Here is a 19,093-nt window from a genome sequence, read left to right on the forward strand (position 1 = left end):
CATCTTCCAGGAAACAGATGAATATTTAACGCGACGAAATGTATCCAATGTTTCACTTTATTTAACATTGTAGCGAATGTTACATTATGTATAAAACTGACAGAGATAATTCTATCTTTTACGGATTTTTACTGCCACTGTTGTTGTTCAACATGTTTTATGACCTTTGTATCACGACATTGAACTAATTAGTTTGTGTGAGAGCGAATTCCAGCGTTCATCATATTTTTAGTATTTGTGCTTCGTCCGTAAGTTTATTTCTCTTGCATAGCTATAGGTATACCAAACATTTCAATCAATAACAGTTTGTTGAATAAATTATCGTTATAATATACATGTAGTTTGTATAGCCTCATTTCGAAACAACACCAATGCAATGCCATGCATTTTTATATTTCATTATTTTTTATTTACAATTTCCTTATACAAATATGATGTTTCATAAGCAGTTTCATATAAAAACCATCATTTTTATACAATTGTAGGCTTGTGCGTAGTTTTAGCATTTAATCAATGATTTAGATGGGGGAAAATGTCTTACACAAAATTCATTATCGGCGACTATTTTTTGCTATTCTCGCGCCTTCGCGGAAATAAGCCGTTATTCGATAACCAATTATGAAACATTAATGACGTTCATTCAAATATCGAATATAATATAATTGACTCAAAACCACTCTTAGTATATTAAGAACCATTGACGCCTTAACGCGCAAAAAATAACAACTAGTAGTTTTTCACTGTAACACAAAAAAAAATAACACCCACCATAATTAATAGTATCGAGGAAGATAATTAAGGACATATTTAAGAATGTCATATTAGAAGTAAATATAAATCCAACAAATCTGCATACTTCAGTGATTTAAACATTTGTCGCCACCTGTCATTTCAAATAACAATAAACAAAAGACATAAAATTCTTTTTTAACTGCTACATTGTCTTTCCATGGTTAGCAATTTAACACAAAAACATATTTTCCAATAAACTTGGTGATTTGAGGAAACTTGAAAATAACCATAGTGATTACACCATTTGCTGTTTATTATGATGTCAATAAGTAGGTGAAATGATAACAATGGAGGAACTTTATCTACATGTGTAAGACTTGGGTTTAATTCAGGAGACTTCTAGTCTGTAGTAAATACCATCCAACTTGTTGATGATCTGATTGATACTTTGTCCATCCTTGTATTTTCAATTCTTTTGAAGAATAATTTAGTTTCCACATTCATGGTTTTGCATGTTTTAATCTGAATATGCATGACTGTTAACAAGATCCATTTTGTTTATGAAACATTTTAGATGTACACCATTTAGTTGTATCTTTTTTCTTTTCAGTCTTATAATATAACGTGTTTGGCATAAAATTAAGTAGTCGTGTTAACATCTATCATGACTTTGAGATTTCCAATAATTCAGTTGCTAAAATTGAGAAATAGTTCATTGCTAATTCTTCCAATAATACATGGCTGTTATAATTAAATTTCAACAAATTTGACTTCATAAAAATATTAAAAATGATTAAACAACAGGCTTAGTCAATACAGTTGTCTTTGTTCTGATCAAGTAATATGTTCATAAGGTTATCATTTAATATATTTTTATTTGTTGTATGTTTGATTTTTACATTGTAGTATGTGCTAGTCAATAAATCATTGTGTTTTTGGTGTTTGGTTTTCTGTATTTCAGTAAAAAACAATATGATTGTTTGAAAACTTGCAAAAAGTCGAAATTTGTACATAAATGCGGTATATTCATGTTAGGCCTAAGAATGATTAGCAAATCCAGATGTCTATGAATTACTATAAGTGAAATGAATTAATTACCTTATCAGTTCATCATAGCAAACTGCAGTTGAAAGAAAGATTTCTTTCGATTTTTGTAAAGTGCGAAAATGTGTAAGTTTCAAGGTCAATGTAAATTATATATATTGCATCAAACAGACAAAACATCATTGACACTATAAACTGTAACATCCTACCATTTGTTTCTCTAGATGGTACATTGTATAAACACAAATGTTAATTAATTTATTCAACGTTTGAAATGAAAATTTGGGCTGTAAATCTATTGGTTTATACAATGAAGCGTTTACAATATTCTCTTAATAGAGACTATAGGAACTTTAGTCATTATATGAGTTATTGTCAAAATACATATTCAACTTCTGTATTTAGTACAAAACATCTACACTGATCTGTAAAATACGCATGCTGACAACAAGACACACAGTTACCCATAGAACATACTTGTACAATGATATTGGATTGATCACGTTATACAATACCACCAGATTTACTGTATACATGAGCCTTACATCTCCAAGGAATGCAGATGAGAGTATTTCGTTTGATATTCGGATCTCCGAGAGAGAATCTCCATCTTTACTATAAAGCAGAGCGTGTGTGTAAATGTCTATACCACTTTTTTCAGTTCGATGCTTGACTAGGTACAGTACTGATTAGACCGGGAAAGAAGTAGAGTTTTTTCCGGGTGTCCTTTTGTATAACTTTGACCTCTCCAACATGTCCTCGGGTTTTATTTTCTTTGCTTATTAGAGCATTTCTCATCAGTTCATTCACCTGAAATGAATGCAAAAAAGAATATCTCACAAGGTCATTAGCTTGCAATAAACATTTTTGTTATCACTCATTATATATCTGAAAAAAACCCTCTCATGTTTGCCTACAGAGGCTGCGAACGGACATGAAAGAAATAAAATCATTGCGTTTGAACGAATTATTATTGCGTTAAAACTGTATCGTAGCCACGCAATATTTTTCATGTCCGTTCCCAAAACTACCTCCCAACGTTTAATGTTTTTAACAATCTACCAATATATCTGGACCCCAAAAGGTACGCTGCATCGACCAAAGATGAATCAATTATTCATCCTTTATTAAGCTGAGCATAGATAATTTTAATTTTGAGTAAGAAAACAAAAGGTGTAGCAATATACGGTTGTTGCCACATTCAGCTGGAAAACACAATTCGTGACGTTGGATGGAAGCATCATGTTCGTCAATACATGTTGTAACCCCTGTCGACATGTCCGTAACATCTGGATTATCTGCCAGTTTTCGTAGAGTAAGTACCATTTTTTAACTACGAAGACTTTGCACTTGGAATCTCGGATGGCTCAAATTATTAGCGTCAGCGATGCTCCCATAAATGCACTTTATATAATATGTATCAAAACTTTGGGACTCAATGAAGATTGGCAATATCTTTGTAAAAGAGAAAGTCAGTCATGTAAGTGATGGGTCCTACCATTCTTGTTTATGAATTTGGAACGAGACTATACTTGATGAATTACTACTGCTCTGTTCAACATTAGGTTTTAGTCTTGTTATCGCTTTAAATTCTTATAATATCCAGTCGTACATGCATAGCATGCAACAACAGATCATAACAAAGCCAACGCTTAAAGAGTTAAACAGTTGACAGAAAGGTACATGTAGTAAGCAGTTCTTCATTTCCGCTTTACATGTCATCGTCAGTCCTTTCAAGACCGTTCTTATGGAGTTGTGCACCAGAAAAGATACAACAGAAAAATAAGCCTACAATCAAAACAGCTCCATTAGCACACAGGCTTATCTCGCTGTATTAGTATCTATTGTTTGCAATCTTGTAGCTTCTGATGACTGAGTATTGTAAAATCACCATTACTGTGTGAAATACGACTTTTTGTGACCATTAGACCATAACCTTATACAGATAATTATCATATACAGTAAATAACTGAAGTAAACGTAATATCCTGTTCTTGTCATAAAACGCAAACGCAGGTGTATCTATATAAGGATTTTTTGTATGCTTAGATATCACTTCTTCCATTTTCCTGACAAGGTCAAAAAGGACTCGTGTGTAATGAGTCTCGTATCCGGTCAAATCATCGCTCCTACCACATGACGAAAAATCATCAGTAAAATATAATGACATTGTTATTTGGAGAAAATAACAAATACGTATACAATAGACGTTATATGAGATGAATGAAAATGCCCTTTACTATATAGAAATAGTATTGTCCATTATATAATCTACAGCCGTACAGATACTATAAACAATAGTAAACATATAGGGATTGGATTTCGTTTTTATGTTAACCATGCTTGTATGGAGCAATTCCTCTAAGAATATATTCTATGGGGCGCGTTAGCCATATTGAATATATTCTTAGAGGAATTGCTCCATACAAGCATGGTTAACATAAAAACAAAATCCAATCCCTATATTTACACTCACACGACTTTTTATTTATATTTTATGCAATAAAATCGTCATTTGAAAGTGACGTAATTATTCAATAAAAGTCGGTCAAAAGTGGGAGGAGCTTACTCATTTGAACAGCGAATGGTGACGCTTCACGTAAGGTAGAATTATTCATCCGCGACGACAAAAAAGTTCAATATTTTAGTGTAAAATAAACATGACAAACAAAGTAAATTTCAGAGATAATTTTATTTAATCAGATCAGAACTTTAAATATATATTCAATTTTGCTAAAAGTTAATATATAGCGTAATAACATAAAGAATTTGTACACGGCCACATGTGTGAACTCGGTGACCGTTATTGTGCAGCGAGGCGAAGCTGACGCACGCTTACACACTTTAGTTTGCCGAAGTTGGCAAAACACCGATTTTCAAGTAGCTCAATGTGTTTGAGATGTCGTCTGACTTGACGGATATTACATCCTTGGGAGCCATGTGATTATATAATCTACGCTTAGATCCATATCGCCATCGATAGATGAAACAAATTCACTTGTGTTCGATGGATACAATGTATTTGTGGTGACGCGGAACTGTCAACACGTGGATTATTAGCGGTGCATGTTTTATAATACACATGATTAAATACTCAAAGAACAAAGACAAGAGGATATGTTTATAACTGACCTCTATCAGAGGGTCTCACACCCGTCCACCCCAAAGGCTCGATCGTAGGACGAACATAGGCACAGAGGTAATGTTTACATTTGACACCCATCATTTTTAACAAAAATGAAAGCACGTCGCCCCGGTCGGGATATTTTTCCGTTTCTTTATACAATTGTTGATTTAAAAATTGTTTAAATCATATATAAATATAAAACATGTATATATTGTTTACATTTTTCCAAAATTCTATGAAAAACAACAATATACACGTAATGTTGCGTCAAAATGTAAACAAAGCCATGTGTTTCTTTTAAAAAAAAAGTAGTCCTTTTACGTTGCACAGAACATTTCCTTAGGCAAGTTCAAAGTTCAATGTTACCATGCAGTTATGGTAAACAAAATCGGCTAGTATTAGCGTATAGTGACCAAGTCTAGCAAGTGTAAATATAATGTCATGGTGAACTCTGTGGACTTGCAGCAAAAAAGCGTACAATTCTTTCGCATATTTTGCCAAAATTTACAAACATCACTGCAATCTACGAGTCAACAGTAATATCTAAGGTTAGGACATATACTTAGACACTTTGTATCAACTACGTTATGTTTAAGTACACCTACGAAGTGATATATAGTCATTCGAAAATTCACTAGTTTAAACAGGGTCTTAAGCCATGAAGGCCCGGTCCTATTAATTAGCTATTAATACGGATGGATTTTAGTTTACAAATTTCAGCCGTTCGTTGTCATCCGCAACAAAGCTGAATAAAAATAACTTTCCAAGTAATAATTACAGGATATTCTAGTAATTAATAAACGCATTATAACGTAATGCAACATTTATGATAAACAAAGTGCGGATATTTCACGAATAAAAGCGAATACGATAACAGGTTTTCTCCCGTGAGGGGTCCAATCGGTAAAATCGTTCGCTAAAGCGGATATGTAACAAACAATTATGAATATATAATGCGTATATTGAGGAAACAGATTGGAAGCATTACGAGGGTTACGGCAACATTACGGATCTATTGATAATGCAAGGCACAAGTGTAGCGGAAGAACATTTGTGTTGCGCATGTTGGGCTCCTGAATTGCAGTGGTACAACAAGCGCGCTCGAGTCTTTCGGTATCGCTTTACACAACATCACGACTACAACAAAGATGAGCAGGCTGCATGCCCATTCTGCCTCCTCCAGATACAAATACGGTCCAGTCTATTTTAAAACTCAAATCAAAGCAGACAACGTTTTCATCTCTGTCGTTGAAACAATTGCATGGCTTTGTTGTCATTGTTATGCTACATTGGTATGTTGCCGAGGACCCACTACTCATCTGTACTTCTCGACGGACTGGAAATAATAGACAGATATGTCGATTTCTGCCATATTTTATACAGTAATTTTGGTATACGTAACACGATTGTTATGCATTCGCAAATTGCTCTAAAAAATTGCAAAACAGACATAATAGAAACGCCTAACTCAATATGCATTCACTACAAATTACGAACATCAACTAGTAACAGCGGATATAATAAGCATGTGTTGAGTATCTAATGCGAATGATTTCCGCAATCAAATTTTTTTTGCAGTTCAAAAATCCTTGGAAAAGGAAAAACATGCCTTTGCGGACAACTGCGGACATGTTTGGCGAACGACACAAGTACGATTTACGAATATTGCGGATGTTCAGCGAATATGAGCAAATTATCGTTAGCAATCCGTTTGCAAATCGTCCCTAAACGCCAGTGGAACCGGTCCCTCAAGGCTTGAATAAACGTCATAGCATACAATATAAAAAATGCAAATACAATAAGCGATTTAAATGACAGCTGGTGATCCATCCATTTACCGACAAAATTATTCCATTACATGCACATACAAATAACAATACTTTAACATGTATACGATTGTGATAATGGCATTGTACCACACATTCCGTCCAATACCTACCTCATCAATAAGGTCCAAAAGGTGCTGATTGTAGCTTCGTGTATAAATAATATAGCGAAAGGCCTGCATGAACCACATCTGATCTGTTCCAGGTATCCAAGGACCTCTTTCACCTGAAAATGGGATAAAATATATCGAAATCGAAGCATTAAACTGTCTTCCTATGGCATCTATGGTCTATATGGATGCCAGAGCTTTGCAGACAATCTTCATAATGCGTGCTAGCGCATTATGAGATGATTGTCTGCAAAGCTCTGACATTTATATAGACAATAGATACCATAGGTAGATAGTTTAATACGTATATTTACATTATCAACTCATTTTTTTGGTCTCTGCATTAACAAATTGTTTAAGGTAGACCACGAAAACCCTTTATCAACAACGATTTAATCCACGAGATTAAACGTCATAATGGTCACACTTTTTGGGTATCAGTTATACGCTCATATACTTCACTTTGCCTTGGTTAATTTATATAGTAGAAGTGACAAGTAAATGTAGATATATACTTATAACAGCTAATTAAACAAGAGGCCCAGAGGGCCTGTATCGCTCACCTGGTTTGTAATGCCAAGCAATGTTCTGAATACAGGTTCATTGTTTCTTTTCTGAAGGAATTTTAATATTAACCTCTAAATCCCCTATTGGGCCCCACCCCTCCCGCCCCCAGGGGGTCAGAGCCAAAATTCATACAAGTTCTGTTCCCCTTCTTCCAAGGATGTTTATGGCCAAATTTGGTCACAATCCAAACAAAACTCTAGGACAAGAAGTGATTTATAGGATTTACCTCTATTTCCCCTATTGGGCCCCACCCGTCCTGCCCTCGGGGGGGCCAGAGTCAAAATTTATACGAGTTCTGTTCCCCTTCCCCCAAGGATGTTTGCTGCCAAATTTTGGTTACAAACCATGCAGAACTCTATGACTAGTAACGATTTAAAGGATTTACCTCTATTTCCCCTATTGGGCCCCGCCCCTCCTGCCCCCGGGGACCAGAGCCAAAATTTATACAGGTTCTGTTCCCCTTCCCCCAAGGATGTCTGTGGCCAACTTTGGTTTACATTCCATTCAGAACTCTATGACTAGTAGCGATTTAAAGGATTTACCTCTACTACCCCTAATTGGGCCCCGCCCCTCCTGCCCCCGGGGACCAGAGCCAAAATTTATACAAGTTCTGTTCCCCTTCCCAAAGGATGTTTGTGGCCAAATTTGGTTACATTCCATTCAGAACTCTTTGACAAGTAGTGATTTAAAGGATTTATCTCTATTTTCCCTATTGGGCCCCGCCCCTCCTGCCCCTGGGGGATCAGAGCCAAAATTTATACAAATTCTGTTCCCCTTCCCCCAAGGATATTTGTGGCCAAATTTGGTTACAATTCATGTAGAGCTCTAGGACAAGTAGAGATTTAAAGGATTTACCTCTATAACCCCTATTGGGCCCCGCCCCTCCTGCCCCCGGGGGGGTCAGAGCCAAAATTTATACTAGTTCTGTTCCACTTCCCCCAAGGATGTTTGTGGCCAAATTTGGTTACATTCCATTCAGAACTCTATGACTTTAGCGATTTAAAGGATTTACCTCTATTTCCCCTATTAGGCTCCGCCCCTCCTGCCCCCGGGGGGATCAGAGCCAAAATTTATACAAGTTCTGTTCCCCTTCCCCCAAGGATGTTTGTGGCTAATTTTGGTTACAATCCATGCAGAACTCTAGGACAAGTAGCGATTTAAAGGATTTACCTCTATTACCCCTATTGGGCCCCGCCCCTCCTGCCCCAGGGGGACCAGAGCCAAAATTTATACAAGTTCTGTTCCCCCTCCCCCAAGGATGTTTGTGGTCAAATTTGGTTACAAACCATGCAGAACTCTATGACTAGTAGCGATTTAAACGATTTACCTCTATTTCCCCTATTGGGCCCCGCCCCTCCTGCCCCCGGGGGGTCAGAGCCAAAATTTATACAGGTTCTGTTCCCCTTCCCCCAAGGATGTCTGTGGCCAAATTTGGTTACATTCCATTCAGAACTCTATGACTAGTAGCGATTTAAAGGATTTACCTCTACTACCCCTATTGGGCCCCGCCCCTCCTGCCCCTGGGGGACCAGAGCCAAAATTTATACAAGTTCTGTTCCCCCTCCCCCAAGGATGTTTGTGGTCAAATTTGGTTACAATTCATGCAGAACTCTATGACTAGTAGCGATTTAAAGGAAATGTTGACGGACGGACGGACGACGACGACGGACGCCGCGCCATGACATAAGCTCACGGCCCGCGGGCCAGGTGAGCTAAAAAACTTTTTTTCTGATTTCAGCATGAAAGAAGTATAATTGCTGATGGAGTCGTCCTTACCCCCATATGTCATTGCAGTGTAATAATTATAAGTACACTAATATCAAGAGGCATGACCAAATGACAATGCCCTGAAGTACTCAGTGTCGAGTCAGATAACCTTAACAATAATTAATACAAAACCCATATATTTAAATATCAATCCATGATATTTACATCAACTTTGCTCTGGGAATAAATGACAAATTGTTTTATAAACCCTACTCACCATGATGTACGTGAAACACAAACAAATCATCCTCGTTAATTGAGGAATGGTCTACCCCAGCATCTGTCTCTGTTCTGTCTGCTTCTGGTTCTGGAAATATTGGGATTGTCAAGTAAAATGCTACCAATTTTAAGATTCTATATTTACAATTTAAGTTTAGCTTTACAATTTTTTCAGTATAAGACTTTTTACAGAATTGTGAAAATGATTCATAGAAAATGCAGATACAAAATATGATTTCAGTTGTCGATATTTGTTTCACAATCTAAAAATACTTTAGATATTCCTCATCTGACGACAGTGAGCTAAAACATGAAAATGGTCTTTACCTTTCAAGTTTTCATCTGGAATGGTGATGACCACAATGACCTTGGGTTTGCCCTTTAATGCTTCACAAACCATTAAAGGCTTTATTATATTGTCTACATCTACACACTGCTGGTTTGTGTCAAGCATCCGGCCATATCCCGATCCTGGGATTCCACAGGAGAGACAAAACATCATAAAATAGCCAGCATTACGAAGATCATCATCATTCGTTCGGATTATTTCCTCAAATTTCTTTTGATACTCCTTTTGAAGAAAATAAAAAAGATAACATTATTTTCTGGAACATTAAAAGTGAAAATGGCAAATAACAGTAATATGCAAAGACGGAATATAGTTCAAACATCACAATATACGATATCCGTTTGTGTATTCTATGTAGATGTTTCAAAAATAAAATTTTACCTGTTTTTTTTAATCATACAATCAAAGTGCATATTCTTTTATCAATATACATGTAAGCTTACCAGTCAAAACAAACAAATATAACAATCATTAATTATATCTATCTTACAGGACATCAATTCCACAATCTGTAGAATTGCTGTACATTTTCCTGAATTTATTTGAATTCAATACAATGACTTTTTCCAACAGGAAAATGCTAAGGCATGTGGTCTAAAAATAATTTGGACTGTCTTTCCTTTCAATGAATACAAATGTTTGAGCATCAGTAACTGTTGAAGAATTTTTAAATGGGATTTTGAATCAACCAGACAAATAACAGCCTTTTTCCAGGACCCTGTTTGGATCATTCCGGGCAAGTTGCACTTGTTGAACTGTTCAAAATGTGTTTTGAAGATGGTTGCCATTGCAGCCATCATGGATTTCGGATTGACCCAGAGATGAACAACACTTGGTCGGGACTATGTCAGGATCATTAAAGGCAAGTTTTAGCTAAATTCAAGTGTTGGAATTTGCGAAGAACTCTAAAACGTTACAAGACATCCCAGAGGGATATTGGCGACCACCAAAGAATGATCTATGTCTAACAATTGATAGAGGGATCATTTCTCTGCTTTTCAAACTTTACTTTCAAAATCCAATTAAAAGCAAGATGTTGGCCAGTCAGCCATATTGAAGATTCAGGGGCGTAGGAAGCGGGGGGCCACTCATCCCCCCCCCCCCCCGTTCCCCAGGACGGGGTGAGGGGCAAACATGTCTTTTTGCCCCCCCCCCCCCATTTTCGCCGACTGAAATGTTCTAAAAATGCATATTTTAAAGAAAAAAGGGTCCTCCTGCATATTTTTTGTACTTCATTCTAAAAAATTTCCGCTGCGCAGCGCATTTCCTAAAACGTTCAAGCACATAATGTTCAAACCTTTTATAATAAAATGATTATTTTCTCGTTTGTGTCAGAAGTGGGATGTAGCTTTTGTTGGTTCCATGGCTCGTGAGGTTCATGTCGATTTTGTGTTGTAATTGAAGAAGGACTGCAATGTTGTGTGGACGTTTTATTTCGTGTGGTACATTTTAACTTACAATATACGTGTAAGCATGGTTACAGAGTAATGCTGTGGTTGGCCCCCAAAATGGGATCAGACACGGGCTGTGTCCGCTATACGTCCCTCTACTCTGTATATATATATATATCTGTATGTATCACTGGCCAGCACCATTATATACTGATCAGATATCGCATACGTGTACAAATGACAAGTTACTCATGTTAGTACAACATAAAATTATATAACAACAAGGAACTTTTCTATACACCAGATTGTTACGTCGCTGACAAGTAGATATTTGCCCTGGAGACACAACACGAGTATGTCTCAAATACCGTACATTAAGTTTTGAAGATTTTAATAAATAATAATTAAAGATTCCTATATAATACTAATTATACCATACTTTAATAGTAGAAATTCAATACACATGATCTACACTAAATTGTCAATTAAGGGATTCTACGTACTACATTTGTATTTCAAAAAATGTCTCTTAAAAGATTAGTTTGTTTATATGTCTTAGCAAGACAATTTAATTCATTATTATTTTGATTTACAAAACAATGTGCTGATGATGTGAAGCCGGTTTGTTCAGATCGAGCAGGGTTGCACAAGGATATGACGACACATGTACAATTATCACAATTATCATTCATAAATGCAGGTTACTTTAAATCGAAAAAAATTATCACGGTAAGAACGCTCTAAAATCCTTATCAAAGTGCCAAGGCCACTCATTGATGCTGTGAATGAAGGACTCAAACAAAGGAATAAAGAATTTGGAGTTTAACAAAATATAGTAACAGTATACGTATTTGTTTTTGTGATATTTTAAAGTTTTTTCAAGAACAAAAAGTTGAATAATGCATTTTCCTTTGAAATAAATTTTATATTTAAATTATTTCTGAAATAACGATTTCAACACCAATAAAACTGGTCAGAATCCGAGTTTCATTTTTTATAATTCTTTATTAATTACTAAAATTATCAATTTCATCAATTTCTCTTCAAAGACAAAAAATCATAAGTTCACATAGCCGTATCTTCATATCCACTTAACATTTAAGAATATTTTCGGAAAAATATAACGTTAGAAATATTACGATTTCCGCATATGTTTTGGCAGAGATTTAAATTATATTTAAATCTCTGGTTTTGGTTTCCTTTTTAGAAAACTAACAAACTAACATGGGTTGCTTTGACGACTTGACTTCTAAATCAAGGCCAGAGCTTTCGTTACGTACAAAACTCAGATTTATTTTAAATTCACATGAACGCTAGTCGGTAACATCAAAAAACTTCATGTAATGTCTTCGTAAGACTCTCAGTATAAATATAGTTACTGTACTGGTTGGCGACATATTATCGTGAAGAACATATTGTCGTGATTTTTGCTTTGCCGACTTTTTGAATAATAATAAATCATGGCCAGATATTTTTGCCCAATTAAAGGTACATTATTTGGTTACTTATAACACTCAAATTTCTTTTGAATTAATAAGAACGATAACGTCAAGAGCATCGGACTTTAGCAAGTCTTCGTAAGGCTACCGTACATTACACGCCAATATAAATGCATTTGTCACTCTTACGTAGTAGCTCGTATAAGCTCGTATATATATATATATATATATATTATCATTATATTTTGTAAGTTTATGTTGATAAATTTTGTACCTTTTTCTCTTTCAAAATAACGCAGTTGTCAATAAACAAAAGGCATAACTAGCTCCCAGTGACAGAATATGGGAGGAGCCACATAACTATCAACTTTTACTGCGCAATAATACCATGAGATATAGTTCGTCAATGTAACCGAAACAAAAACCTCTATAACCGTTATAAGAACTTTCTTTTGCAATTATCTTCCTAACATTTCATTACATTAATCGATCAGTAGCATGAATTACGTAAAATTGAAAAAAAACATACACAATCCAAAATCCACCGAAAGTCTGCCGCGTAGGAAGACATCGAGAAAGGCGTTGTTCGTGAATATTGGGACCGATACATGGACGCGTGGAGGTATATCATAAATCATATGAGTCCTACTGAAACACTTAAAACATACCGTCTATGGAGCATATGTATGTACAAATTCAATGTTTGTGTTTTTGAATACTGAGGTTCGATTTATTCATACTATCAAGTAATATGTAAAATGAACAAAACAACATTAAATTTTCATCGTGGAGTGGTTTTATTACTTAGTTGTGCACAGGCTCTAAAACATACCGTCTATGGAGCATATGTATGTACAAATTCAATGTTTGTGTTTTTGAATACTGAGGTTCGATTTATTCATACTATCAAGTAATATATAAAATGAACAAAACAACATTAAATTTTCATCGTGGAGTGGTTTTATTACTTAGTTGTGCACAGGCTCTCCGAGCGTACCTAAGAATGCTGTTTCACAGCATCAAAAATACATCGTAAAACTCATCTTAGCCATTCTAAATCGTATTTTTTTACCGGGGGAGTCCCCCGGACCCCCCAAACACAAGAATCTTGAGCCTTCAGTCGCTCGCAAATTCATCAAAATGCATCGTAAAACTCATCTTAGCCATTCTAAATCGTAATATTTTTTCCCGGGGAAGACCCATGAACCCCTCAAACACAAAAAATCTCGCGCATTCGGGCGCTCGCAAAATCATCAAAATATATTGATAAAACTCATCTCAGCCATTCTAAAGAATATATTGTTAATTGATCAGTCCCAAACTGCATATGCACAACTATGGCCTAAGGGATACCTACATATGAATTTTGAGACAGATCCCTTCAGTACTTTAGCGGTAACAAACATCAAATACCAAAATTCTAGATGGCTGTCATGGACATGTTGTTTTTTCGATCACTGTAAAAATCAGCATGACACACCTAAGGCCCTTTGGAAACTTATATATATGAAAAAAATAGATCCCTTCAGTACTTTCTGAGAAATAGGAGTAACAAACATTTCCTTCCAAAATCCAAGATGGTTGCCTGGTGGCCATATTATTTTTCCAATCAGTCTGAAAATCACCATGATCTCTGATATCCCTAGGGGAACTTACAAATGAAATTTGAGACGGATCCATTCAGTACTTTTTGAGAAATAGCTGTAACTAACATCAACTGCCAAAATCCAAGATGGCTGACTGGCGGCCATATTGTTTTTCCGATCAATCCAAAAATTAAGATGACACTACTTGGGCCCAAGTTAGGGGAACCTACAAAGGCGATTTGAATAGCCCACCATCTGAGAATGGTTGGCAAAAGTTTACACACAGTAGATGACAGATGAAGCGTGATGGCTTTAAGTCATGGTGATCCTATGGGTCAGATGACCAAAATTCTCTAGGAACATTCAGGAGTAAATTTATCTAACATAAAAATGGTAGAATTTTTGCTAATATATTTATAATATAAGTATATATATTTTTGAGCATACATCAAAACTACAGAGCAGCACTGTCCTATTACTAACCTCAGCAGTATTGTTCACAAGCTTTGAAGAACATTTAGGATGAATCCGTGAATCCAAAAATTTCATCATTGTATCTAGGTCTGTGTTGCACACATCCATATAATGGCCAATGCTCACGTCGTTTGCATTTCTATTTTTTGTAGCTTGCTGGCATTTTGAGCGAAGAACAAAGCCTTTTTGTGTAAATGGTGTAATATTGTAAATCTACAAAAATAAATATTGTATACCTAATAACTAAATGGAATGAATATCATAACATTAATATCCCCTTTCATAGTCTCAATATAACAAAAAATAGCAGCATAAAAATTATACTGAAAACTAACTTTAATACAAATATTAATTAGTTATTCATTTCTTGTATGCATACATGTACTTAATTTGAACTTTAAGTATATAGATCATGAAATACTGTTTTTGAAAATGTTTCCTTAAAGACTTTGATATGTTTGCATGACCACATTACTACTTAATCTATAGCATTATTTAACATACAGTACATATAAACCACATATAAATCTATAAATCCATATAATTTACATTTTAATTTAAAATTATGACAAAAATAACAAAACAAACATGTCTACCATTCCACTGGATGATAAGATGATCCTTTGGTCTTCCTCTGTACATTTTCTTTTCTTTACAGATTCCTTTCCTTGATACGGCCAGCTTTTAACTACAAATAGAGTATTTGCCATTATCTTACAACAAAGACTTAATCCCTGGATAATATTTTAATGAAATCAATTTTTAAATTAGTCATTCAAAATTAATTATGTTTCATAGGAGGAAATCAAAGATTCAGCATGAGCATGGCCACTTCTGGCTACCTTATGAATTTAGTGCCAGTTAGTTAGAATATATGTAAATCCAGAAAAGTATGTCCAGAGGGTTTTTGAAGATAATCTGTGTATGAGTTGTGAGTTAAATCTGACCAAATGAGTTAGAAAGACCTAAATAGTCATCATGCTTCATCCGTCGGCGTGCCATGTGTATAAACTTTTCATTCAAATTACTTCTTCTCAATAACTGAAAGGCCTAAGGTGTAGTATGCTTAGATGAAGGACTACCATTTTGTTTTTCAAATAAATAACCTTGACTTTCATTCAAGGTCACAGGGGTCAAAAAGGCTAAAATCATTAAACAACTTCTCGTCAATAACAAAGAGCTCTAGAGACCCGATATTGGGCATGTAGCATGCAATGATACCAAGTGTAATCATGCAAAAGAATGCATTAATGACTTTCATTCAAGCTAGGACAAGAATGACCTTGACTTTCATTTAATGTTGCAGGGGTTGGATAGGCTACATGTACAATCTCTTTAAGACTTATTGTATACTTCACTTCTTCTATATAATGTAATTCAATGTCTTTGCTGTCCTAGAGGGATCAGAAAAAAGTCTATTCCCCTTTCCCCTGAGGATTTTCCTGGCCAAATTTGGTTACAATCATGTCAACTTTGAGGTCCAAGAATTAAGTACAATATCTAGAGGTCATGTGAACTAAAGAGATACCAAACATCATTATATCTAAAAATTCAAATTTCATATGATTCCTTTTTATATTATGATGGGATATTTATAGCCTATATCATAACTGTTTCACAGGTTATATACTACTTTAATATAAGATATGTTAGGGCCTCATAATCAACCATGATATATCATATTGTACAAACAAATAAACAACAGCATCAATTGAAAAGTAAATCCCAAAGTGAAAGCTAGTACCAAATATCTTGATCTGTCCTATGGTTATGTACAATAGTACTGTTGATGCTACCATTTGATAAGGCCAAAAAAAAAAATGTCTGTTTAGGGTTACATTGGCAAAAAAAAAAATAGGGTCGTTATAATTAGGTCAGGATTTTTTATTTTAAGTGTCTTTCACTCTAACATAATGGCTGGAACCGGAGTTTGAGATTGAAATCCCTACCGGGGTTACTTTTATTTTATTTTTTTTTTTCGTAGAAAAGTGAGAAAAAAAAACCTGCAGTTGGGGGTAACCCTAAACAGACATATATATTTTTTGGCCTAATTGGTAACAGCTAGAGCAGATATCAGAAAGGTTATTTACAAGACCTGCTTCAGAATAAAACTGAAATAACTGGTATTTTGATACAGTGAAATCAGTTATCTAAAAACTGCATTTTGAATGGAAATTTTCAGCAGTAAAAACAACTGTACACATAAGACTGGTGTGAATAAATTTGAAGAGAGAAAACCTTGAAATGAATGGTAAATGAATGAAAAGTTTATTTTAACTAGGATTTAACCGGATTATCACTGGTAAATACAGTTATTTTTGCTAGCAGATGTCAGACGCGCACCATATTGCATAAACAATGTTTGAATAAACAATCTGAGTATTATTGCTGAATCAATATATGTCCCCTGCCAAATCCTGCAAGCTTTTACAATGCACATGACTTTAATATTTGAATGTGACAGAGATGAAACACAGTGATTATAGGTCATCCTGACTCTTCGAGAATATATAATGTGCTTACAAGTATCCTCATTATCTGATGGTTGAGCTACTGATGGTGTTTGATCAGATGGTTGGACTTGAGATGGTTGGGCTTGAGATGGTTGGACTTTGGTTGGTTGGACCTGCGTTGGTTGGACTTGGGTTGGACTTGCCATCTTGGGTCTTTTGTCCGGTTCCATCAGCTCATCAGCCACATGTTTGTTACCACTATTCTGCAGAGCAGATATAAATCTGCTGTAAGCCAGTGGGCCTCTAAATTTTAACAGGTAAAGGAGCTCCTTTGTCTGCTCTTTAGGTGCTGGCTTTTTCAACTAGAACATAACAAAAATCTTATATACTATAATACATAACATTTTCCATAAATAATGAACATTGGTATGTTGTAAAATTTGAACATCATACATTTGTTTGTATGTTGCGTAATATTTCGTAATAATCTGGTATGTTTACTGAATTTTTTGAGAATAAGTTCTAAAAATAACAGTTTTCAGCCAAAACCTTTATGAATGTAAAAAAATACAAGTGTATAAAGACAATACAAATATTTTGTCTTCACTGCTTTGGCTATAGGTTTTTTGTGCTTCATTTTCAAGCATATATCACCAGAATGTATAATATATTGAGACAACCATGAACATTTTAACTTCCGTCTATACATTTTGGAATGTACACCATATCCAGAAAACAGCTGAAAAAATAACCAATGATTATAAGACTATGTAGTACCAATATTTTCTCCACATAGTTTTCATCGAACACTCCGAGGGATAACAGTTGATCACATAGCTCTTCAGTATCCCCAATGTTGTTTACAATGAACCGAAACTTTCGTCGCAACTCCTCTATATGTTTGGCTTCCATGCTAAGGTATTAGCTCTGCATTCGACTGCAACTAAATGCATACAACATCAATGCATGGTACTTATTGTGAAATATCATCTGAAAGATATATGTACATGTACTTGTACTGCATGCATTTATTTCACAGAGCTGGTCTGAGATAATGGATTACAATCAATATCATTGCTTACATGCAAACTTATTGCATGGATAATACATGCTACAGAATTATTTAAGGTTCGATGTACATGTACTGTACATGTATTATCAGTTGAAATCTAGAAATATTTTAATGCCTACACAGATGTATAAATCACTTTCTACTGTAGATCTGTTAAAATTGAACAAAAGTACATGTAACTAACATGATAAAGTTTTTGAGTGTGAGGTAACCCAGGAGTGCACTACACTAAAACTGGTAATACACTACAATATACGCATTACCAGCTGTGTACTGTACATGATCGTGGTTTGTGTATTTTGTTGTAGACAACAAAACTGACGACTGCATTATAATTAGCTAAGTTTGATCTTAAAATGACTCTCTAAATCCATCTGTGTGTATTCGTTACTTTAAAATTACCAAATGCATATACCTGTATACTTAGTCAGTCATATTTCGCTTTGATCTTGGCTTTACAATCCATCTTTTCCAAAGTGAAAGTAAAAAAGGGGGAATTTATCATTTTTCCCGTAAGTTATAAATAGATCTCGATAATCTTCGGGTCTTTCCGTCACTTTAGGAAGGTGTTGTAGGAGTTACCTCCCCTATACCATATACACATCCACCATGCATGTAATTTATATAGCTATAAATCTCCTATATTTCATAACGTTGGTAAATTTGATGTTCTTATAATAATCTCAGACATGGATTGGCATCATTGAAATGTTATGTTATGAAAATAAAATAAAAAAGTAATTAATTATATAATCTCCTAACTTTTTTTATATATATTTCTGAGACACTCTTGTATTTGCATAACATACATGTAATATACATACGAAATATGGGTTCCCCCAATATGTTTTCACCATTTTCGTATTTTACTCCAATATACATTTTATTCTCAATTTCATCTTCTGTATTTCTAATTGAGTTTCAGTATAAGTAATCA

At 34.9% G+C, this 19,093-nt stretch overlaps 1 protein-coding gene across 1 annotated transcript; it reads right to left on the reverse strand.

Moving 5' to 3' along the window:
- Window positions 1-43: 43 nt before the first annotated feature.
- On the reverse strand, window positions 44-18,706 carry LOC138329438 (caspase-2-like). Its single transcript, XM_069276449.1, has 9 exons — window positions 18,572-18,706; window positions 17,862-18,027; window positions 17,155-17,446; window positions 15,228-15,319; window positions 14,641-14,844; window positions 9,720-9,963; window positions 9,391-9,480; window positions 6,843-6,955; window positions 44-2,586 (listed from the first exon to the last, which is right to left on the reverse strand). The coding sequence occupies exons 2-9, from the start codon at window positions 17,994-17,996 to the stop codon at window positions 2,434-2,436; spliced, it is 1,323 nt and encodes a 440-aa protein (XP_069132550.1). The 5' UTR covers window positions 17,997-18,027; window positions 18,572-18,706; the 3' UTR covers window positions 44-2,433.
- Window positions 18,707-19,093: the final 387 nt, after the last annotated feature.

The sequence above is a fragment of the Argopecten irradians genome, chromosome 8 (genome assembly GCF_041381155.1).
Source record: "Argopecten irradians isolate NY chromosome 8, Ai_NY, whole genome shotgun sequence".
Lineage (NCBI taxonomy): Eukaryota > Metazoa > Mollusca > Bivalvia > Pectinida > Pectinidae > Argopecten > Argopecten irradians.